The sequence below is a fragment of the Camelus ferus genome, chromosome 35 (genome assembly GCF_009834535.1).
Source record: "Camelus ferus isolate YT-003-E chromosome 35, BCGSAC_Cfer_1.0, whole genome shotgun sequence".
Lineage (NCBI taxonomy): Eukaryota > Metazoa > Chordata > Mammalia > Artiodactyla > Camelidae > Camelus > Camelus ferus.
This window is the reverse complement of record NC_045730.1, coordinates 9,343,556-9,368,752: the sequence shown is the minus strand read 5'-3', so window position 1 is coordinate 9,368,752 and position 25,197 is coordinate 9,343,556. Positions and strand designations below refer to the sequence as shown.

The following is a 25,197-nucleotide window of genomic DNA, read 5'->3' as shown; positions in this document are numbered from 1 at the left end:
GACTTCAGAGGTCCCGGGAATGCTCCATTTTGATCTAGGTGGTGGGTACACACATGTACGAAAGATATAAGCACTTCATGTGAAATTTCAATTATATGTGTGGATAATTATACTACATATTAACTACAGAATGGTATGTAAATATATAAGGGGATTGCGAGTAGATTTCATTTCTGTGGAGTCCTTCAAATTAATAGGCTAAGAGATACCATGTCTTCTGAGATTTTTTAAACCACTACTTACTGAAGGAAGAACACAACGGAAAATTAAAATAATGCATCAGATCAGGCCATTAAGAACTGTAAGAGAATAAATCAATTTTAAAAACTTTTGTGCAGCAAATGATACCAACAAAGTGGAAAGACAACTCACAGAATAAAAGAAAACATCTGTAAATTGTATCTGATAAGGGACAGTATAAAAAATATAAAAAACTCACAACTCAATAATAAAAAGACAAATAATAACTTTAAAAGGGGTAAGGGATTTGAGCAGTTTTCCAAAGACATACAAATGGCGAATAAGCACATGAAAAGATGCCCAAAATCTTTAGCCATTAGGGAAATGCAAATCAAACCCACAATGAGACAGAGATGTAACTTCACAGTCACTAGGACAGCTACAATCAAAAAGGGACAGTGACAAGTGTTAGTGAGGATATGGAGAAACTGGAACGTTCATACATTGCTGTTGGGAATGTCAAATGGTGCAGGCACTGTGAATAATGGTGTACTAACGGTTTAGCAGTTACTAAAAATGTCAAACATAGTTACCATATGACACAGCAGTTCCACTCCTAGGTATACACTCAAGAGAGCTGAAAACATGTCGGGAAACTTACACACACAGAGTCACAACAGAATTATTCATAATAGTTAAAAAGTAGAAACAACCCAAATGTCCATCAAATGACAAATGGGTAAACAAAATCTATACAATGAAATATTATTCAGCCTTAAAAAGGAAGGACATTTTAACACATGCTACAACATGGATGAATCTTGAAAACATACTAAGTGAGAGAAGGCCACATATTTTATAACTTCACTTACAGGAAATACCCAGAATAAATTCATAGAGATTGAAAGTAAATTAGTGGTTTCTCAGGACAAGAGAGTGGGCAGTGAGGGAATGGAATTGCCTGCTAATGGATATAAGATTACTTCTAAGAGGATGAAAATGTTTTAGAAAATTTTATTGTTGTGATAGTTGCACATACTTAGAACACTAAACTGTACACTTCAAATGGGTGAACTGTATGGTTATGTGAATTATATCCCAATAAAACTTTATTTTAAAGATAAGAACTGTAAAGAACCTTAAAAAGTTACCTAGTTTAGTGTTTCCTAAACCAAACTATACAGATTAGGTAAGACAGCTAAATTCTCTACCACAAATACATATATATGAAACCTTCGGGGCCTCACAGTCATAGGGCACTCAGGTGACTATCAGATAATTCATTCTGGTTTTTCTGGTCACCCAGGCTGGATGGGCTAAATGGACAAGTAGGGAATCCTGGCCAGAGAGAAGAATAAAGACACTCCCTAGGATTCATGGCCTTTGGAGGGATAAGGAGGGGAGGAAATGCCACACAAAAAGGGAGGCACCCCTCTTTCAACAATGTTTGTGGAATGTTCATGAAAACTATACAATAAGCCACAAGGAAAATTTCAAAATTATCCCAAAACTAAAAATAACATTATTCTCTAGTTACAGTGCAATAAAAATATGAATTATTAACCAAGCTGGAAAACAAAAGTTCCACTACCTGGAAATTTCAAGCCTCTCTCTAACATCTCCTTAGATAACAATGGAAAAATAAATTAAAATTGGAGAATTTCTAGAAAACATAAAAAGAGAAATCACTACATGTCAGAACTAAGAGAGACAGCAAAAACCAAGGTTAGAAGATACATTAAATGCCCCCCAAAAGAGCAAAAGGAAAAAAAGAAGAACAAAATAAAGGTAAGAAGAAAATAGATAAAAGTCAATAATAATGAATAAGAAAACAGTACAATACATAAGTAATCTAGAAGCTGGGCTTGTGTGTGTGTGTGTGTGTGTTGTGTGTGAAAAACTAAAATGAATAAACCACTAGCTAACACAATGAAGAGGAGAAAGAAGAAAGGGGAAGTACAAATACAGAACTGTTTACAATGGCAAAAACAGAATGTGGAAGTGGTTAATATAGCACATTCATAAAAAGAAACACTGTAGCTTTAAAAGTAAAGAACAAGGAATCCTGCTCCTGGGCATATATCCAGAAGGAACCCTACTTCAAAATGACACCTGCACCCCAATGTTCATAGCAGCACTATTTACAATAGCCAAGACATGGAAACAGCCTAAATGTCCATCAACGGATGACTGGATAAAGAAGCTGTGGTATATTTATACAATGGAATACTATTCAGCCATAAAAACCAACAACATAACGCCATTTGCAGCAACATGGATGCTCCTGGAGAATGTCATTCTAAGTGAAGTAAGCCAGAAAGAGAAAGAAAAATACCATATGAGATCGCTCATATGTGGAATCTAAAAACAAAAACAAAAACACAAAGCATAAATAGACTTATAGACATAGAATACAAACTTGTAGTTGCCAAGGAGGTGGAGGGTGAGAAGGGATAAATGGGATTTCAAAATTGTAGAATAGATAAACAAGATTATACTGTATAGCACAGGGAAATATACACAAGATCTTATGGTAGCTCACAGAGAAAAAAACTGTGACAATGAATATGTATGTATGTTCATATATAACTGAAAAATTGTGCTCTAGACTGGAATTTGACACAACGTTGTAAAATGATTACAAATCAATAAAAATGTTTTTTAAAAAAAAGTAAAGAACAAGGGAAATCTTTACGTATTGATATGAAAAGATGTCTGAGATATGCTGCTACGTGAAAACAGTAAAGTTCAGAACAATAGATGTAAGTTGCCCTTTGTGTAAAAAACAGAAAATACAAGATCTCTTAACTGCATATTCTTATACCTGCAAAAGAAACTTTGGAAGGGTATGCAAGAATCAAGACAGTGGCTCCTATTGGGAGCATCAGGAATTAGGTAGATGGAGAGACAAGGACAGGAAGGCTATTTTCCAGCATAGTGTTTTACATTTCAGGGTTCTGAGTGCTGTGAACTGCATCACTTGTGTTTTTTTTTAAATTTTTTAATTTGCTAATGACCAGTGTTAATTCATCAAGGATTTTCAAGCATTTACTATGTATCAAATACAATACTTGGTGTCAGAGACATTCAAAATGAAGAGCTCTAGTCCTCTTTTAAACAGCCCATAGTTTTTACAGTTTCATGGGGATACAGGCAGCAAACCAACTTTGAGCTGTACCTAATAAGCCTAATGCAATGTGCTTAGTTCTTCATATTATGAAGACATTATGTTGAAAGTCTATAAAAAAAGCACCCATGTGTATCAGGTTGTACATATGTAAATAAGGATGGTTGTTCAGGGAAGATAATTCTTATGTTAAGAGCTCAAGACTAAGCCAGAGATTTTCAGTGGGAAAATACAAGATATCCCAGATGGAGTAGAAAGCAGAGGCTTGAAAGTAGAGAGCAAAGGGTATTCAAGAAATCATTACAGATCAGGATTTTGCAAGGAGAGTGGCTACAGTGAAGGCTGAAGAAGCTGAAAGGGAGCTAGATAAGGAAGGGCATCAAACATCATGTCGCATAATTTTATCAGCCTCTACCTGTCAGGCACCGCACTAAGTGCTGGGGATGAGAAGTACACGCGGCCTCCTTCCCGCAGCTGAGTCTACACGACAACGCCCACGGAAGCCAAGGAGGCGGTTTCTGCAGTAGTCTGATGCGTGGCCCTTCCCGTCTCTGGCTCTTTGCACACACGGCTGCCTCTGCCAGAAATGCCCTTTACGTTCCCTTTCCTCATCCACCCCTAGCCTAGCTCAGCCCTTTCTCAGGACTCAGATTAAATGACCCTTGTTCCAAGCAGCCTTCTCTGGCTCCTGAGACTGATTCAGTCAGTTCCACTTGTTATATACTCCATAAATAATGCTGGAATTCTTCTTGGTAACTGCACTTAAATCCTCTTTTTCTCCCTCTCCAAACCATAAGCTATGTGAGTACAAGAGCTGACTCTGTCTTGTGCACCTCTGCATCTCCAGCACTAATCACAACATATTACAGATCCTTGATGAATGAGTAAGTTTTACAACTTAATTCAACCTTTCTTGATCGCTCAGGCTGACTGCAAGAAACCTAAGTTTTTATACTTACATATTTCAGGTGTGTAAGACTATGTGATCTCTTTCTCATGGTTCTAAGAGGCTATGCATTTTAAGAATTTGCATCTTTATTTATCTCCTGTCCTCTCAAGCCATAAAGTTTTACTTCCTACTACTTTCAAGACTGTTTCTAGCACATTCCAACTACTTCTAATTTGCAGCTGTGAGCTAAGCAGATAAATCCAGTTATAAAGGATATAACTGGCGTTAGAACAGGTAAAAGCGTATAGTTCCTGAGGAGCATTTGGGGGGTGGGGATGGTGAAGTGGGATGGAACGGGGTTACAGGGAGGCAAAATTCTCTTTTATAAGTAAACTACTTAACTATTGCTGAATAATTTCTTTTCATTAACAATGCCTTTTATTTTTGCTAAATTTGGTTCATTTTATGCTAAAAGTCTAGATAATTGTTACTGCATGTTTCTTCATTCAAATAAATAGTTGAAAAGAAAACTATGAAAGTAAACATTCCATTGTATAGGTCAAGAAAAGCATCACTTGAAAAAAACTGGTCCAAGATATTAAAATATTTGAGTTTCAAAGCAGGATGTGTCTTACAATCAAAGCCTTAAAAATAACTGGCAATATTTTTTTTCTCTCTTAGTTGTACATGAAATAATGGTGCACCTTATAACTGATGAAATGCAATATATAACTTTATATAGTAAAAATAATTCATCTATGATTTTCTCAATTTCTGAATTATCTACTCACTACATTAGCACATTTCACCTCCTTTGCCCCACTAAAATGAAAAACCAAATGCTCATATTAATTAAAGCTGCTGATAGGAGATAAAAACCAATATAGAAGAAAAAAGTAGTGATTTGGTTCACTGAGAAATTTTACCAATAAGAGACCGATGAATGAACCAAATTGAAATTTTGCTTAAGAAACCTTTAGTGAAATCCCTCAGGATTCTTACCCTTTGTGGAAAGTATCTATCTTAGCTATGTTGTATGTAATCATCGTAACAGACAACAAAATCCTCTAATTATTCACTGCTGAATAAACAGAGATGGAGCTCCTCCAGGTTCCTGAAGTCCACAGTCAATGACCTGTTGTGGTCCTAAATACGCAGGTGATGTAGGTGGTGTAAATTCAGTGTAACTTGGAGTATTAGATTCTCTAAAAGCACCATGCAACTGAGTAAGCTTCTTGAATTACTAGCAACATAATCACGAATGACACTACCAATTCAAAACTATCGTAATTACCAAAAAAACTTGAAATTTTTCATTTAAACACAACTCTTGAGAATTAGATACACTCAATTTAGTACTGATCTCTCCACAAAATGAAAACTCTCCAAAAAAATATATATCATTTATTATTTTTTTCCTCAGAGGCAAAAATGTAAACCTATTGCTTCTAACAAGGATTAAGCTATTAAGTTCCTATTATTCTTAAACATTTTCTCTTGAAATAACAGGAAAGCATTGGAAGAAATATTTCCACTAGAGCCAATGAACAAATGAACAAAAATCAATGAGAAACAAGTTCTAGAAAATACGCTAACAATAATAATAACTTCTGTTGACAAGGGACATTTTTAAAGAGATAATAATTAAGTAAGAACTTAAATCTTACAATCATCACTGCAGGGTAAAAACACAAAAATCCCTTTTTTCCTTAATACCTACCTTTGTCTGGAAACTGTAAAGAGTGCCCGTACCAACTTCTTCCTATTTGCTTTTGTGTTCATGTTCATGCAAAAATCCATTGCTGCCTATAGGAGAAAAAGCAAACTTTTTTCTTAAAAATATCTCAACTTAGCTACTGAAAGGAGAAACCCTGCCTGCTACAATGGATTTCTAGTAGTCCTAAAGAGTTCAAAATGGTTTTAAGACACCAGTATTACAAACACAACCCAAACTTAAAAGATCACTAAGCTTAAACTCCTATCTCCTTATACATCTCAAAATATGTTTCATAAACTTTTAATTACAACCCAGTGTTAGAAACAGAACTTCAAGTGGGTAGATTAAAGACCTACCATGAGATGTTTGGCAAATAACTATAGGAAATGTGCAATGAATGCCTTTGACCTCATCAAAGTTAAGTAAATCAATATTAATATCAGGAAAGTTTTCTGAAAGAATTTTATAAAGTAGCAAGAACCCAGAAACAAGAAAATTACTCTTAATAAGGTTAATCAAAAAGGAATAAAGACAAACTAGGTATGAGAGAGACACTTAATTATCCACAGAAACATGTAAGCATAAGACTAAAAGGTTTGCTGTTGACAATCAGATCTGGTAACTTAAACTGAAGAAACAACATCATAGGACTAGAACAACTGTTCTTTAGTATAGCAACCCTACTAGTCTATATTTTAATAACAAAAATATATTTACTATTTCATCAGTATATCTAACATCTAATATTAGTGTAGAAGAAAAGCTAGGAGAGGTATATGTTCTGGGAAGCCATTAGGAAACAAAACTATGAGTAATTGGTACTTTTAAAAACAGATATACATGTATTTTAAACATTAAAAATATTTTCAATATATACAGGTTAAGAAAACAACAAGTTTAAGTTATACTCTAAAAAAGAAATAAACTATTAACCAAAATCCTTTTGGGTATCTCAGTATTTTCCTTCTATAGGTTCACATGATTATTTTATTATTAATCCCAGTCTTTAGGTTGATTTGAGGATCAGATGCAAATAAAAGATCCTCAGATTTACCTAAACTATAAAGGATTTCAACTCTTCACTATAGACAGTGAAACATCTCCCATTAGGTTAAAACTTTTGATGAAACAAATGGCTCAACCAATGTTGATTAGATTCAAACCCAGAAAACTAACTCATATTGAAAGTTCATTCACCAAGATTGAAACTTTGTATCAATATTAGCCAAGAGAGTAAAACTCATTTAAATTTTTTCTTCTTCTTATAAAGGGGGTATAAAATAAATTTTATTAAAATTTATACTTTATAACAGTAAAGCTTATTAGAGCTAATTAGAATAACAAAGAGGAAAGTTGAAAATACACTAAAGTTCCTTCAAGTAATTCACCCATAGGAAACATCAAAAAATTATGGACTAGTGTAATAAGAATCCCAAAGGTCATGTATCCAGAAAAGAAAATTGATTAACATAAGAAAACTTCACACACACACACACACAAACTTCTCAAATCAATACTTTTGAAAAAAAAATAAAGAAAATATAAAGAAAAAAATTTTAATGGCTAATAATGGCCTTTGTTTCAACACATTTAGAAACAAAATAAAACGTACTTCAATAACTGTTTTAATTATCCTTTAAAATGCAAATGTACTTTACATAATCTATGAAATACATTTTATAAAACTAGAGAAGGCAATAATCACTTTTCCTACGACAATAATCAAAGGCCAGTTAGATGGGAAAAAAACTGTAATTCTCAAAACTCTGCAAAGATTAGGAGCTCATACAATATGTCAATGCCTGGTACAAACACTAGTGGTTCAATAAATATGTAGAATAAATGAATCAAGACTACATGAAAACTTCTGGGAAAACTGCCAAAATTAATAAATTTGAGGAAATTAAAAAGAAAAAAAAAGCTTCACATGTATATTAATTATTAGATTTAACCAGTCCTGCCATATGGGGAGAAATGGAAGCAAAGACATCACTATGGTAGGTGTCTGTCTGCCTGGGTCACAACTGCTGCCTGACAATTCAATAAGCAGTTTCTTTTTTGAAAACTTGTTTCAAAACATTTGACGTATGTGAAAGACAGTTCAAGGGGAGGGTATAGCTCAGTGATAGAGTGCATGCCTAGCATGCATGAGGTCCTCAGTTCAATCCCCAGTGCCTCCATTAAAAATAATAGTAAACCTAAATACCTAGACCCCCACACACCATCTCCCCGCCAAAAAATAACAAGCAAAAAAGGAAGAGAAAGAGTTCAACAATCATTTTTTTATTTTATTAAGTAAAAGCAAATTTTTCTGATCATCAAATGGATGCAAAAATAAGCATCACCACGAATGATGTTACCAGTATAAGTCACCTAAAAGAAATTTTCACTTGAGTTTAACTCAAAGAATTCTTATGGTAGGGGGGGTACAGCTCAGTAGTAGAGTGCATGCTTAGTATGCACGAGGTTCTGGGTTCAATTCTCAGTACCTCCACTTAAGAAAAAAAAAAAAAAGAATTCTCAGATTTTTCTATTTGCGAACTACTTTCCCCTCTTAAGCCGTCTGGACCTTTGCCAATACATATGGAAGAAATTCCTTTCATGTGGAAGCTGACTCCCAGAGGAAACCACTGAGGTCCAACAGAGAAGGGTAGCCTCCTGTTTTCCATTTGACCCTCCAAGAGCTAAATCAGAATTTAATATACGGTCATTACTGGCAAGAGCTCTTAACAGTGCAGGACACTTTACAATCCAGGTTCACATGAGCTCTTCCCATTTGACTTTCATTACAGCACTCAGCATGGGTGTGGGGCACAGCAGGCATGTCGAGATCTCTCTCTCATCCTGTTTATATCTAATGAATATATGAAAATTTAGCAGAGGAAAGATTCGATCATATCCCAACCTTACAAAAATAAGCAACTGTTTAAGAGGTAGTTTTGGCTACATTCTACATCAGAAAGATCAAAGAGACTATCTCTTAAAACAGAAATAAATGCCGTAATTACTGTTTGAAAACTATTTACAGACCTAATCACTCCAAAAGGTAAGCCAATTTGGAATCAGTTTCCAGCCTATTTGATTATATGAACAGTTACTGAAATACATCTTAAATTATTTGTAGAAGAGCTAAAACAGGCTGAAAATTGAAAAGCAGTGCAACATCTATAGTTCTCTATGGAGGACCTCAAAGCATGATGGGGGAAGAAAAGATAAAAGATTACATTACACCTCGACCGAAAAATGGCCTAAAGCAATGATTTTCAAACTTGGGTCTCAAGAGTCCTTTACAGTCTTAAAAGGTGTTGAGGACCTGAGTGAACTTTGTATATGTGGATTAATGCATTTATCAGCATTTACTGTTTTACAAGTTAAAATTGAGAAATTTTAAAAATATTCATTCACTTAAAAATACCGGGGGGGGGGGGGTATTTTTTTGCTAACTTAGCTTGCAAGTCAGTCACACAGGTGGCTTTTCTGGAGACAACTTGAGACAGCAGATGTGCTTTTCATATCCTTCTCATTTCATCAGGTTAAAATGAAGTGTGCTCAAAGGTAGAAACTAAATAAAATCACCAATTTTCATGATTCAAGGAGATTCTTAAGTGAAAGTGGCACTGTTTTTTTAATTGCAAATTCATGGCTATGAAGAACACAATGGCCACTAGTCCAGTTTGCCGCCACTGCATTATGATCCACATTAAAACACCAGCAACTTTACCCATCATCACTTTTGCAAACGTTGAAAACACTGAACAAGCGGCGGGGGAAATCCTAGAACTAGTGTGAAAAGTGTTTTGACTTTACAGAGCCCCTGAAGGTGCCTCAGATGACACCAAGAACCTACAGAGCACACTTTAAGAACTTCCTGGTCTAACAGTATTTTCCAAACCGTGGCATCCCTACATGAAGGGCAGAGTCAAGCCAACAGGATCCTAGAGACAGTTCCACCCCAAACGTAAGATCAACAAACCGGTTTCAACTGTGTGTTTATTTTGGATTCCCATGTAAGATTCCACTTGAAGAAATGGTTCATTCTATGGCCAAAACAGTCCAAAAACCACAGACATTCCTAATTAGAGCTATCCTACAAGGTCTATGTGCTTGAGTAAAGTTACCTAGAGACAGTCATACCTTGTCTATCAGATCGTGGTTCACACAGTTGGGCAACTGCTGGAGGAAAGCATCTACTATGAGCTTGAGATGAGATCCAGTGCTGGCTTCTTCATCCTCTTGTTCTAACATAAAAGTAGTTTTGAAATAGGTTAAAAAAATATGTAGACAATGTAAGAATAAAACCATCCAATAATAAGTTATTTGGAACACAGATAATCTAGAGCATTTTTCTCACTCATGAAAAAAATGAAGCACTGAGATATTATCCTAGAAAGTTTGGGCATCTCTACAATCATAATTCTAAACTAATCATCACAGTCTTTCAGATATCAAGTATAAAAAGGTAAACTTGCATGAGACACAAAATCAACGTCATAAATTGCATGTAGTTTTATCGTAGATCCATTATTTTTATCTCTCGAGCATCCCTTCTCCCACACCTTCAGTTAACATTACGATCACTGCTTGCCATCAAAGGCAATCCACGGGACTGTGCTGGGGCAGGTGCTAAGCTAAGCTAGTTGCTTGTTGCATAGGATACCATTTTTACTTGAAAGAACTGATGGATAAACTGTGATTATTCAAACTTGGGTATTTAGCAAAGCACTCAGTACACCACCACTCCTCTCAGCACAGGCCAGCACGGCCCAGGACTAGCCAAGTCCTTCCATGCTGTGCATATACAGACAGGGGGAGAGAACCCCTCTCGTCCTTTGATGTCACCAGCTGGTCTGAGCCTGGGGCAGCCTCCAGCCATGCCTACCCTCCCTTCATGACACGGAGAAAGAGAATCTGCAGTAGGAAACAATGAAGCCAACAGAGAGAAAAGCAATATTGACAAGAAGGTATCCTTCTAATAAAGAATTGTAACTAATAAAGAAACCTGATAGGAAGTATGCAGGAAATAATTAACAGTGTGATATTTTTATCACTAAAGACAAATCATTATTCAATTATAAAGACAGATAAAATTATCAAAGATGAACTGATACACTAATTGTCTTTCTCTCAACCATTTTAGAATAACTATTAAATATATTTTTCTACAGATTATATCAGAATTAATTTACATTAAGGACAATGCTAGAAGGTAGAGTATAAGAAATATCCATTAAAATTTAATTATCACTAAAGTCTGTGGTCACATAATATGGGACATGTAGTATTCCTGTTTCAATTCAAATTCCAAAAACTTCATGGCCTAGAAACAACAGGAAAACAAGGAATTAAAGAGTAAAGATTCATATTCACAGGCAAGAGCTTTGTGTATAACAACTAAGCAAAAATTAAGGTTTTTGGCAGAAGTGTTTACCTTGCTCATCAAGAAGTTTCTTTGTAAGATCTTCAGCTTCATCTTCACCCTCTAACTCCAAAGCATCATCATTAATCTCTAGGTTCTCCAACTCAAGTTCCAAATCATCAGGATTCGGTACCTCCTTATTATCCTTAGGTTCTTTTGCATTCTGTTTGAAATCAAAGAATCAGTATCTCTGAATTTAAAAGTCATATTGAAATCCTGCTGCAAAAAATACTTAAGGATTCACAAAATCTGTATCATTTGTCTCAGAACCTATAATATACACCTGACAAGAAATTTGATACATTCAGATTTTAAAAATACATCATGCTCATTGAGAACAAAGACCATAACCTGTTTAACTCTGTATGCCATCTGAACTCCTTAATGAGGAGTTCAGACTTTCTCTTGACACAAGTAAAAAAAAAAATTTTTTTTACAAATAGTATTCTGAAACTAATTTTTACAACACTTAATATAAGAACTTGCCCTCTAGAATTTACCTTTGCAATCATCCTTGTTGGAATCTTTATTCTGACAACTTTTTTCATTATCTTTAAACAAGATGGCTGGAACAAAAGCTTTCAAATCAATGAGGTTTTCATAAAAATTCCGAGCATCTTCATCTTCCCATATACCACCTTCCAAGTCATAATCTCCAGGCTTACCCGGTGTAAATATATCAATTCCAGGCCCATGCTCTACAATAAAATAAATCACAGGGAATTAAAATATTTTATATTTTCAATTTTATAACTAATGAATCTTGAGGGTTTCAATTAACAGAAGCTTCTTCAATCACTCTGGATTGTTCATGTAACCATCTTCATCATCAAATCACAAACTTGCTTTAAGTAAAGCTCTTAACCAGGACAAACTAGAGGAGAGCACAGGATAAAGATTGTTTTTTTCTTAAATGTTTTAAGCAAGTGATATGAGATTAAGTAGCCATTTGATATATCAGGCTTATCTTCATGAAACTTAAAACCAAAATAAGAAATATATAAGGCTGGCCATTTCTAAAACATCCAGCTTAAAGTCCCACCTCCCAATGAAGCATTTTTTCAAGACTCCCAACCCTCTGTACCACTTATAGCACAAGTATCTTTGCAAATAGACCATAAACCCTTAAGAAGTATCCCTCCTTTTGGTATAAAACTTGGTGTCAGACAGACTGCCGTAAACAGTCAATTGACAAATAACTGGAAAAAAAGGAAAGTAACGATGAAGAAATATATAGACATTCCAGTAGAAGGTGGAAAATCACATATATACACATACATATACACACAGTCTACCTTTATATACAACCATAGATTCTTAAACTCAGAACACTAAAAGTAATTTCCTACTTCATGCTTGTGAGACCATTCATGATTTTATCTATTCTCACTGTGCCTCTCTCCAAATTAGAATTGTAAATAAGAGAATGATCATGCAGATTAAAAATAACCCTGAAAAAAACCAGATTATTCATTAAAAGTCATTTAGGAAAAACAAAAACAATAAAATGCCAGCTCCCTAACTCATTACTTACATGTCTTACAAAAAATACATTTAAACACAGGACACTAAACCCATATTAAGGGGAAAGACTGATAAATTTACAATTTCTGTTTAATAAGAAATATAAACAAAAGCAAAGGACAAACTAGAAGACAATACCAGCAATATTTATACAGAGGAATTAATATCCAAAATATAAAGAGCTCCTGCGAATATTGAGAACAAACTCTCAATTAAAAAAATGGATAAAGCCTCTGAACAGATCAGTCAAAGAGCATATGAAAAGATCCTAACCTCAATCAGGGTGAAGGTAAATAAAACAAACACTTATCACTGAATATTTTACATATCTGAAAGATAATGTATCTACACAGTAATTATAAACCATAGGAGAAAACTTCAACTTCTGAGAAAAAAAAAGCTACAAAGTCAAAATGCAATAGAAAATTGGGGGGATTCAATATCTTAAAGTAATTTATGGTGAAAAAGAATATGAAAACAAATACATGTATGTTCATGTATGACTGAAGCATTATGCTGTACACCAGAAACTGACACCATATAATAAACCGACTATACTTCAGTGAAAACATATATATACAAAAAAAAAAATCTGGAAGAAATATTTGCAATACATATGAAAAAGAATAATTTCTTTAATATGCTAAGTGCTTTTATAATTCAATTTTTAAAAATAGATAAATACTGGATTTTTTTTAAAAAGGAAGGGGTCAAGGGCTCAAGCCAATTATGTCATAAGGGAAAGAATACAAATGAAAAACAATCAATAAACTTAGGGAAAAGATGCTCACCCTCACTCAGAATGTAAAAGTCAAAAACAGCAATATGATAAGAGTGTAAGGAAAACACTTATATACTTAGTGGCATGTAAATTTCTTTAAAAGAAAATCTGACGTTATATATTGAAACTTAACACGTACATACCCTTTCAACCCAGGAATTCTACTTGTAGGAATTTATCCCTGAAATGCTAGGATGCACACAAAGAGCCACAGGTACAGAGATTTTATTACAGTATTGACTATAATACTAAAACCTAGAAATAACTTAGATGTCAATCAACAGAAGACAAGGTAAAGAAATGAAAGCACAATTATTCACTAGGATATTACTATGCAGCAATGTAAAAGAATGAGATGGACTCAACATGGACTGACATGAAAAGACATCTAAGATACACAGCTAACTTAAAAAAGTAGTCGCCAAATAGTATATACAATTACAATCTCATCTGTGAGGTAGAAAAGGATATTCTGGGTCACTAAAAAATTCAGGCCTCTTCAGGCCAAGATGCAGTAGCAGTGACCTAAAACAACTAAAAAACCAGGCAAACAACAAAATGCAATGGCTGGAAGTGAGGTAGCACAGGAAAGTGACTCCTGTGAGAGAAGAAACAAAAAAATTAAGCTGTGCAATTCATTGCCCCAGCTTACTGCCTGCTGAGATGTTCTAGGCCGTGGCCAAGGAAGAAGCCACGCAGACCCCAGCAGTCCCCATGAGTTGAGGATGACAGAGCTGAGAGTCTGGCTGGCAGAACACTAGCCCAGGTGGCTAGATTTTGCAAGACAGGACCAGAGAGGAGAAAGCATCACAAAGACAGATGCCTAAGATCTGCAGAAGGGCCCCTTGAATGTTCAGCTAAATACTGATCAGCCCCTATGTGTGAGGGAACTAGGTGAGATTAGGAAAACAGCTACTCATGAATCTTCTAATTCATGAGAAATTGAGCAGAATAGAGAGGGATATTGCCTCAGTAATAGGAAAAATCAGCCCTAGATTAAAGGCTGCTCTGATCCCAGGGGAAGCAAGCCTGGAAAGGATGAAACTGTTTCCAAGTAATTAAACTGAGCCCCAGAACAAAGCTCAATGATATTCTTAAAGCACAAAAATATCTAGCACGCATCTAATAAAACATGATCAGTCATAAAAAGAAGTAGAAAAAAATGCCAGAGATGTACAGATCAATCAGTCAATCAATTACACCAAGGCAGAAGTGACATAAGTAATAAAAATCATAGACAAGGACATTAAAACAGTTATAACCATATTCACATTCTCAACAAGCCAGAAGATACACTGAGCATGTTTGAGACCATGGAAAATATAATCAGCTTCTATAGATAAAAACTATATCTCTACATTTTTCCCCCACAGCACATCTGTTTCCAAAAAGTGGAACTATGCCCCTCCAAGAACACACTGCTGGGAAACACTGCTTTATAATCTTCATGGAAGGGCTATTTCTTACCTAAATCTCAGTTTTCTAAGGTGTGTGTAAAAATTTCCAAAGATAGAAAATTCCTCCCTTAGTAAGATTTTTCCAGTGAAATGATTTCATTAAAAAAAAAAAAATCCATCTCTCTCTTTCTGTGCCGCTTTCATGGTCAATTTGATAGGAATGGAAGTTGGAAGAATTTCAAGAAAAAGTCTAATTTTGAGAAAAGACAATCCCTTCAGCAATAAACACCAGCTCAAGGATGCTGGGATCCCTAACGCTGCTTCACTTTTCAGTGGCCCCCCAGACTTGGTATCTTACACCTCGTTCTCTTTAGCCCTCAATGCAGAGCTGAGGTCACCTTTAGGTATAAAATGTCATTGACAGACCGAGAAACAAGTATCTCTAAGTACAAACTCACCCATAATGAAGATCCAAACTGTTCTGTAAATGTAAACGTTGGGATAGTAAAATTAATACTGCCTTAGAGAGAAGACTGGTGACAGGAATTGGCAGTGCTCCCCGCGACGCCCTACTGAAAGAGTGGCATTGCACTGCGCGTCCCAACAGATCAGCAACACTCTCTCATCGTAAAGCAAAATAAAGACTGACGAGGAGGCGTTAGTGTCAAGATGCCTTTTTAAATGATACTGCCTACCAGATGGCAACTCAATACAATGTGTCTTACTACTGGGGTCTATTAATGGCATGCAAAGTGTCCAGAAACAGTTACCATGCAGGTGGTATTTATTTGAAAAAACACTTACAGGGAACGCTGAGGGAGATAGCTAAGTGCAAATACACACACACACACACACACACACACACACACACACACACACACACAATAACCACGGGGTAAGAAAGCGAGATTTAATAAGCTATGGACTATGGAAAATCATACTTCTGAAAATGTAAAATATCACGTTAGCATGTGGCGGATTCCCTACCACATAAAGCTCCAACGTCCACAGACAGAACTTAGACGGTCCGCTCTTAGAGGGATTAGCACCAAAATTTGTTTTTAATTGGGCGCTGTCACACGCAATGGCACTGGGAAAATTAATTCTGCATTATATGGACAAATGCCACTTTTACTTCCAAGAGAAGCTGTGATCCAAACTCTCTCAAATAAAGTTTACTGCATATGCTTGCAGTAAACTTACTGCAAATATGAGGAAAAGGTTATTAAAAATAATCTTCTAATTTGAAAACCAAAAAACTATGCAGATTTTAAAATACTAAATAATGCAGTGCCCAGAATGTGTTATCAGCCTCCTTTTTATGTAAAATGGAATCAATTTTTAAGGATGAAAGAACTAAAAATACATACTTGATATACAAAACTACCTAATTATTATATATCTTTCCGTTACACACCTAAGTGTCATTTCTCAATAATTATTCGTTAACAAAGAGGTACACATCCCAATATGCAGCTGACAGTAAGCATTTCACTCAAGGCATGACTGTCTAAAAGTTTTGATCCAAAGGCATCTTCTATTTCTCCAACAATACAGCTTTTCCTAAATTCCTCCAAACGTAAATTAGTTTCTTCTGGCTGGGGCAAGTAAGAAGGGAATTTTTAAATGCCAACAGTATACTTTGGAGTAAACACAAATAAGGGATATAAATGTGAACAGAAAAGCTTAGAAAAGTTCAAGAAGAATGAAGTAAGAAATTAGTAACAAACACCAATTAACTCAACAAGCCCCCTAGGCATTGAATTTTTGTACTTCACTCTACCAAACATCTTCCAAAGTTCGACTTTGTTTGAATTTTCCTTTTTCTCCCTCATTTGTTGTCTCTGATCACCCGTGGGGTTTCCTTACCATGCATGGCATGTTTGGGGCCCGAGAAGAGTTTGACAAGGGCCCAGAAGGCGTCCTCTTCATTCATGTACATGAGGAGTAAGGCTGTGATCTGGCTCATCCCCTGACAGTATCCAACCTCCTACAGAGTAAATGACAGCAGGGAAGCCGGGGGTTTTAAGATCAAACTACGTGTATAGACACACATTAAAAAAAAAAACTGGTGTATAAAATAATCAGAAAATGCCTAAACAGATTATTCACAGAGAAATACTACAATCTTAACAGAGCTGAGCCACATGCTATCAAAGAACACATCTGTATCCAAGAGGAAGTGCAGAAGTACGGGCAAGTCCTAAGCCCACGTGCGTCTTACTAGCCTCTGCTCAGTGTCATTACACCTGCTGTTTATTTTTCTGTTTAACGTGTGAGTCTCAGCTCAATACTCCTCTTCTTTGCTCAGATGCTGGCAAAGTTTAGTTTTAGCCTGCTCCACCACACAGCAAGTAGGTACACAGGGTAGCCCCTCCGGACCTCACCCAGTGAATGGAGCACAACCTCCTGGGGCAATGAAGACTGATCGAGAGTCAGGCAAATTCCATCTGCCCACCACTTCCTGTCCTTCTAGTCCTGCGCATTCCCAGTCCTATTTGCTTAAGATAAAAAATAAACAGCAACAGAAAACATAACAGAACAATCTAGATAATGAGGGAAAGAGTGAGATTCACTGTCACACCAGTGGTTTTTCCCACTTCCAAACCAGCCCTGCTCCAAGACCCCAGGGCTGCCACGGAGCCTCCAGAAGACCCACCTGAGACCAGGAGACCATCCAGCCCCGAGATGAAGAAACGCTGGCCAAAAGGGTCATGTCAGGGAGGGGTCCCCAAAGACATGGTCCAGCTGCTCAGAGCACAGCTCCGCTGTGGGCAGGCACGCCCCACTTACCGTGTTGTAAATAGAATAAGCAGCGAGAACGTGGAATAGGGATTGTTGCCTAGAAAAGAAGAAAACTTCCGTTGAACAAGACTGAGTTATTTCACATATTTCTACAATTATGCACTTTAAAAAATAAACAACGGTTTGACTGAAGATAGACAGATAATCTATCTGGACTATCTACTACTATAATAAAGAAATGGTCCCAAGCTGAATGCAACAATACCCTGTAGTCTAAATGTGAGGCTAGATAACGTTCATTCTGACAGAAGGAATTTATACCACAATGCACAAAGGGCTTCACTATTTTTAAAATGTGCTGCCCTCTTTCACTGAACTATTCTCTCCACGAAGTCATCCCACAACAGTGGCTAGCCTGAAGAAACAGGGAACAGCATTCTGAAGCCTTATTCACAGCTGGGGGCTCCACCCTGCAGGGCTGGGGCCGTGTCCCCCAAGAGGCGGGACAGGCTGTGAATCAGCCTCCACACTCAGGGCTGCCCCTCCCACAGCCAGGGTCCCAGGGCCCAAGACTCAAGGGTGGAAGTGGGGGTGGCTCCACCCTCACGACCGCTCATCGTCCCCTGACAAAGTGTGTGCTCCCTGTCCCATCACCCTCGGGCTCTGCTGGTCTAGAGGTCCTAGTGCCAAAGAGAGGAGTGTCGCCCCCAGGAGACACAACCATTCCCCGGGACTGGAAGATGAGATGGTCACCCGGCCACTTTGGGCAACAGACAAAAGAGATGACGATACTGAGTGACTGATCCTGGCAACCAGGGGCAATGAGCTGCCGGGACACGGTGGACAGAAGGAAGAGTGTGTCGAGAACACAGAGAACACAGGAAGGTGCCTCTTAGTAAAATCAAACCCTGTGATGAGAGTCAGTGGAAAAGTACAACAGTCAAGTCCAGGCAGGACGCTAATAATGGTCCAGACCCCTGAGGAGTAAAGGCTGCAGTCCCTCCACCAGGTGAAGAGCCACGACCAGCTGAGGTACCTGCCGAGGGCAGAGGGAGAACGGATGGGTCGTGGGAAGGTAAATTATGAACCAGCAATGACCACATGCCCAGTACAGAAATGATGGCTGTAACTGTTACGAGGGTTTCTTCCTTAGTTTGGCATGGACGTGTTTGTGTGTGTGTATTTTTTTAATGTGTTTTCTTCCTTCTTTTTTATCATCTAACAGTAAGATGTTTAGTAACAGTTGACTTCCTATCACAGCATTCAGGTAACAGATTATCAAAGCAGAAGAGTGAGCACCGCCCAGAGACCCTGCATCCTTCTGTGCAGAGGGATTAACACAGCCTCAGTCGCAAGCAGAACAGCGGCACCGTGTCAGGTGGAAGTACGGCTTCGTTGTCTTATCTGGAAACTAAGCTGACAGGGGTGCCCTGTGACGGTCAGCTCTGCACGCCCACCTAGCCAAGCTGCAGCCCGTTATCCAAACCCTAATCTAGGTGTTGCTGTGAAGAAAGTTTTGTAAATGTAACTGAAATACATAGTCAGTTGAATTTAAATAGGGAAGATTAGCCTAGATAATCAGGGCAACCCTGATTCCACCCGTTAAAAGGCGGTGAGAGCAGATCTGAGGCTTCCCTGAAGAGGAAACCCCTCCCCTGGACAGTGGCTTCAGCTCATCCCCAGAGCAGGCCCTTCCCGACACCCGCCCTACGGTCTCAAACTTGTCCAGTCCGTCCCTGCTGCTCTGTAAGCCAGCTCCTCGCAATAAACCTCTTCACTTCCATCCCTTACTGGTTTCCATTTCTTTGGTTGAACCCTGATACGGAGCTCAGCAAAACTGTACCTTTCATTCATAAACTGCCACAGTCATTTCATCACTCATTTTCCTTTTTTTTTCTTTTGTTCCATTAGTGTGTGGAGTCAAGATTATAGGGATATATTGATTACTGACACTGTTCTCAAAAGTAATGCAACCTCTCATTTCTTTTCTAAGAGTTTTAATAAAACTACCACATATTTAAGAATTCTCAGATCATAAAATGACTTTGTAGCAATTTTATAGCACCTACTATATGTCAAAGGTTAAAAATTTGTTAAATAGGTTCCTAAATTTTATAAAACAGACAAAATGATCTGCCAAAACTTAAAACCTTTAGAACTGGATTTAAATTATAGTCTATACAAGCTACTCTAAACACATTTTAAGTTGACGAAGATGATTTATAAATGCTATTCATATTTTATAATATTAAACTTCACTTACTTAGCGCCGTGTTTGTCTCTAAACATGATGTGGGCCCTAAATGTGCGGTTGACATCAAGGCCTATTTGTCTGATATCAGGTGAACAACCCCGTGCTCTGTGTTTTAATTTCTGAAAAGGAAAAAGAGAGGAAGAAAGCACATCTTTATGGAAGTCAGTTGTCGAACAGCCTATGACAAACAGTAAAATGATTAAAAACCTTTTTTTTTTTTTGATTTAGTAAAGCTATTTCCATGGTTCAAAAATGCAAACAACGTAACAAGGTACACAGTTACAGGTCTCTCTCTGGTCCGTGCCCACATCTCTCCTACTTCCAACCTCTCCCACCTCCCTCCTCCCACCACCTCTTCTCACCCCATCCTGTCAATAGAGTAGATTTTCATTTTGGTTGGAGACGGATGATTGGGCCAGGCTAACGCTGCAGGTACGCTGCTCACAACTAGAGGCAGACCTCGCCCACCTGTAAGATGGACCACTAGACCCAGTAGAGACAAGCGACAGTGAGATACAATGAAAAGAACAGGAGAAAGGAGTGGGTAAGAGCACCCGCTCAGGAGCCAGGACATCTCACCGTGCAAGAAAAAGCTCAGCAGATTAAGAAAAAGTCGTTCCATGCCCACTGAACTTCCAACTTAAGGAGAGCAATTTATACCACATTTGGAAAGAGAGAGTAAGATGGTGACTGGGAAGGGAAGACTTGGTGAAATGCTGGAGGAATCTCAAACAGTAAAAATAACATTTATGTTATTATTGAACATGATAAGCCTGCAAGTACTGGTGGGCAAGTCCTTTCTTTTGTTGTTGTTACTGTATGATTGGTTTTCACTGAATGGTTCTCTCATGTTAACCAGTCATCGGATAATTTTATTCTACAGTAGAAAAAGTCTAAAATATTACTGAGAACCACAGTTCTAATATTAGCCTGTGCGCTGGGTTGAATAATGTCCCCCTCACCCCGAATTCCTGTCTGCCCAGAACCTGTGAATGTGACCTGATTTGGAAATGGGGTCTTTCCAGGTGTACTCAAGTTAAGAGGACATACTGGATCAGGGTGGACCCCAAATCCAATGACTAGTATCCTTGTAAGGTGAGACCCAGCGACACAGAGACACACAGGGCAAGGCCACGCGAAGACGGAGGGAGAGGCTGGAGTGATGCAGCCTCAAGCCAAAGAAGGCCAGGGATGCTGGCAAGCGCAGGACGGAGGAAGAGCCAAGGGAGGAGTCTTCCCTGGAGCCTCGAGATAGAAAGAGAGAGAGAGAGAGAGAGAGAGCGAGCACGGTCCTGATGACACCTTGGGTTCAGGCTTCTCTCCCCCAGAACTGCGAGAGAACAAACTTCTGTTGTTTTAAGCCACTCGGTCCGTGGTACTTTGTTATGGTGGCCTGAGAGAACTACCACAGCATGCTAAATAAGATTTTCTTCTTTCATTAATTAAACAAGTAATTCCTGAGCATCTACCGTATAACAGGTACACTGTCCTAGGTGCTGGGGTTAGATTTCATATATGTTCTCTCAGACAGCGTTTTCAACACTGGGTCTAAAGTTACAACATTAAAAGCAAGTATCTAGGAGTGGGAGTGCTGGATTACATGGTAACGACCTTCAGTGCTTTAAGGAACCTCCATACTGTCTTCCATAGTGGCTGCACCAATTTACATTCCCACCAACAGTGTAGGAGGGTTCCCTTTTCTTCACACCCTTCTCCAGCATTTATCATTTGTGGACTTTTTACTGATGGCCATTCTGACCTGTGTCAGGTGAACCTAAATGTCCATTGACAGATGACTGAACAAAGAAGATGTGGTATATATACACAATAGAATACTACTCAGTCATAAAAAAGAATGAAATATTGCCATTTGCAGCAACATAAATGGACCTAGAGATTATCATACTAAGTGAAGAAAGTCAGAGAAAGACAAATACCATTTACTTATATGTGGAATGTAAAATATGATACAAATGAACTTATTTACAAAACAGAAACAAACTCACAGACATAGAAAACAAACTTACTGGTTACCAGGATGTTAAGGGGGTAGGAAGGGATAAATTGGGAGTTCGAGATTTGCAAACACTGACTACTATGTATAAAATAGATAAACAGCAATTTTCTGCTTCATAGTGTGGAGGAACTATGTTCAATATCTTGTAGTAACCTATGATGTAAAAGAATATGAAAAGGAATACATGTATATATATGTATAACTGAAACATGATGCTCTGTACTGGAAATTGACACAATGTTGTAAACTGACTATAAAAAAAAAAAAACCTTTGATACATACAAGCAAATAGTTAAGCCAAGGAAGATGGTCAGTCCTTTAAAGCTCTGTCCTTTGGGGAGAGTCTGTTCCTGGGACTGCATCTTTGGTCCTTCTAAGTTAGACAAAAGTCACCACGGTAGCCCTGAAGGGCTGTTGAAAGGAGTTGAGAGCTACATCTCGTCTAGGCAAATGGTAGTTGCCAAACAAAGCAATATGTTAAACGAGGGTTGTCATGGCCAAGGTGCTTTTTACTTGTTTAAGAGATCTGGAATTTTCTGGCTACTCAGCACACAGTGTTGTTGTTGTTGTTGTTGTTGTTGTTGTTCAGTTTTCAGTTTTATTAGGTAGAATTGTTACAATTTGACTACACATATACAATATATTGCATGTAAATACATAAACACAATATACTGCACGTATTTTTTTAAAGTTTACATATATGCACTGTTCATTATCTTTAGCTTTTTAAACTTACATAGTTAGAGGAATAAAGCCAACCACAAAATAATAATTAATTCAAAAATATACATACACCCCGCTTTGAACAGCAACATTATTTATAATTGCCAAGCTATGGAAGCATCCTAAGTGCACATCAATAGATGAATGGATGAAGAAGATGCAGCATGTATATGTAACGGAACACAACTCACCCATAAGAAAGAAGGACATTTTGCCATCTGCAGCCCTGCAGCTTCATTCTTTACCCGAGAGGTGCCCCCTTTCCTTTATCGTAAATTGAGAGTAAACTGGGAGCACATTTTTGCAGGGCTATTGTGAAGGTTAGATGAGCAATTTGTATAAAGCGCCCAGCACACTGTCATGGTAACCTTTGTGATGACTGTTCGCTCTCTCACCATGAGTACCGGGGACACAGGATCCTGTTGTAGCGAAGCACAAATGGGTCAGTATCCTGGCCTTGTTATGTATCAGCTTCTGGAGTGCAGTGGTTTAATCTGGTTCCTCGTCTGCATAAGAGGGTGATAAAATTTGACCTATGTAGCTGTTCATGTCTAGTATATAGACCAGGATGATAAGAGGTCCTGTATGTTCTTTAAAGATCTTTTACTGTAGCATCCATTGGGAAAATACATAAAACCTATTTCTGAAACAAAGTGAATGACCATATGACTACTACCAAAATCAAGACATGGCATGTAGCCAGCAGCCCTGGACCCCATCAGGCACTGGAACATCATTTCTACTCTTTCTTCACTTTGCATTGTGTCCTGTGCATGTCATTTAGAAAGTTTAACAATATGCTTAATTGTGATAAACTATTCAAATATATGAATGTGCTACAGTTTATAAACCACTCCCTGCTTGCTGGCAATTTGGGCTGTTTCCACATCCTATATTAAGTTCTTATAAATACAGACCTGTTTAGTTCTCCCGATATGCTTATTGCTTCTTTTTTGTTTTGTTTTGTTAAATTTTTAACAATATTTATTGTTCTCTTTCTAATTTTACAAGCAACACATGTTCATTGCAGACAAGAAGAAATACATAATAGCATAAAGTAAAAATCAACAATCACCTATAGTCCCACACCCAGAGATTACCATCATTAGCATTTTGATGCATTTCCTCCCAATATATGTTAGGATATATACTTATATATATTTAGGATAAACAGGCATATGTCATTTTGTTGTGCTTCGCTTTAGTGTGATTTACAGATATGTTTTTTTTTTTTTTACAAATTGAAGGTTTGTGACAACCCTGTGTTAGGCAAGTCTACTGGTGCTATTTTCCCAATAGCATTTGTTCACTTTGTGTCTTTGTGTCAAATTTTGTTAGTTCTTGAAATTCAGGGAATCCCAATCAGCAAGGTACCCTGCCAGGCCTTGCAGAGAAGAAACACATGATTGATGTGTCTGTGAAGAATCCAGGAAAAGGACAACCTCTCAGAGGCCCTGGCTTCTGGAAAATACAGCCTGGGTCATGTTGGAGGACTTCTGATTCTGTCAGGTTTATACAACAAGAGGGACGTCGGCCATGCATGAGGGTTTTTATTTATTTGCTCATTTAAATGGAAAGAAGTCAGAATTTTAAGGTCTGTAGAAATGGACAAAACTCTGCCAGGCCTCTGAGGCAGATGCAATTAAAAAGAAAAACTTCACTCTCTTGTCTGCTTAAGTTCTAGGGCAGGACTGAAATAGGGCAGGGAGGCTGATCAGCACAAAATGCACGTTAGTCCAACTACATCCTCATTCAGCCATCGCTGGTGGGTCTGCTAAGGTTATTACTATTTGTATACTCCACTTACTTCTTGATAAAGGGCCCATTTGTGCCTTTAAAACATTACTTAATTTGTCCATATTTTAGTGTTGTAATTAAGCACATAGACTCTGGATTCTGATGCTGGGTTTGAATACTGGCTTAGTCACATTCTAGCTCTGTGATCTTGGGTCAGTCAATGAACCTAACTCCCTTATCTCTAAAATGAGGCTGATAATAGTACCTACTTTGAAGTGTTGTTTGGAGAATTAATTAAGATAACATACAAAAATCCTTACAATAGTGCACGGCCCATCGTAAGCAATAAGTGTTAACAGTTGTTGATCTTATACTTTGGCAGTGCTTGCTGTAAGTCAGCTTCCCAGGAATATAAGCCATTTTATATCTCCTTTTCTCTAGCAAACCTGCAGAACACCTGCTAAATAACTGTTGTGTCCCTTATTCCCACTCCTCCCCCCAGCCCTGAATTCATACCTTAAAGCCATAACCCCCAATGAGACTGTATTTGGAGACAGGAACTTTGAGGAAGTAATTAAGATTAAATGAGATCACAAGGGTGGGGCTCTAATCTGATAGACTGGTGTCCTTATAAGAAGAGGACAGGACTCCAGAGATTTCTCTCTTTCTACATGTACACAGAAGAATGGC

The 25,197-nt window shown here is 37.6% G+C and overlaps 1 protein-coding gene across 1 annotated transcript in view; it reads right to left on the bottom strand.

Annotated features, from left to right (window-relative positions):
• LOC116661439 overlaps window positions 1-25,197 on the bottom strand; it is a 76,648-nt gene that overhangs the window by 49,160 nt on the left and 2,291 nt on the right. Inside the window, exons 2-8 of the mRNA XM_032473567.1 lie at window positions 20,040-20,149; window positions 17,825-17,873; window positions 16,901-17,021; window positions 11,830-12,027; window positions 11,342-11,488; window positions 10,048-10,151; window positions 5,917-6,002 (exon numbers count right to left, since the gene is read on the bottom strand). Coding sequence (XP_032329458.1) covers window positions 5,917-6,002; window positions 10,048-10,151; window positions 11,342-11,488; window positions 11,830-12,027; window positions 16,901-17,021; window positions 17,825-17,873; window positions 20,040-20,149 — 815 coding nt within the window. The remainder of the gene's footprint in view (window positions 1-5,916; window positions 6,003-10,047; window positions 10,152-11,341; window positions 11,489-11,829; window positions 12,028-16,900; window positions 17,022-17,824; window positions 17,874-20,039; window positions 20,150-25,197) is intronic.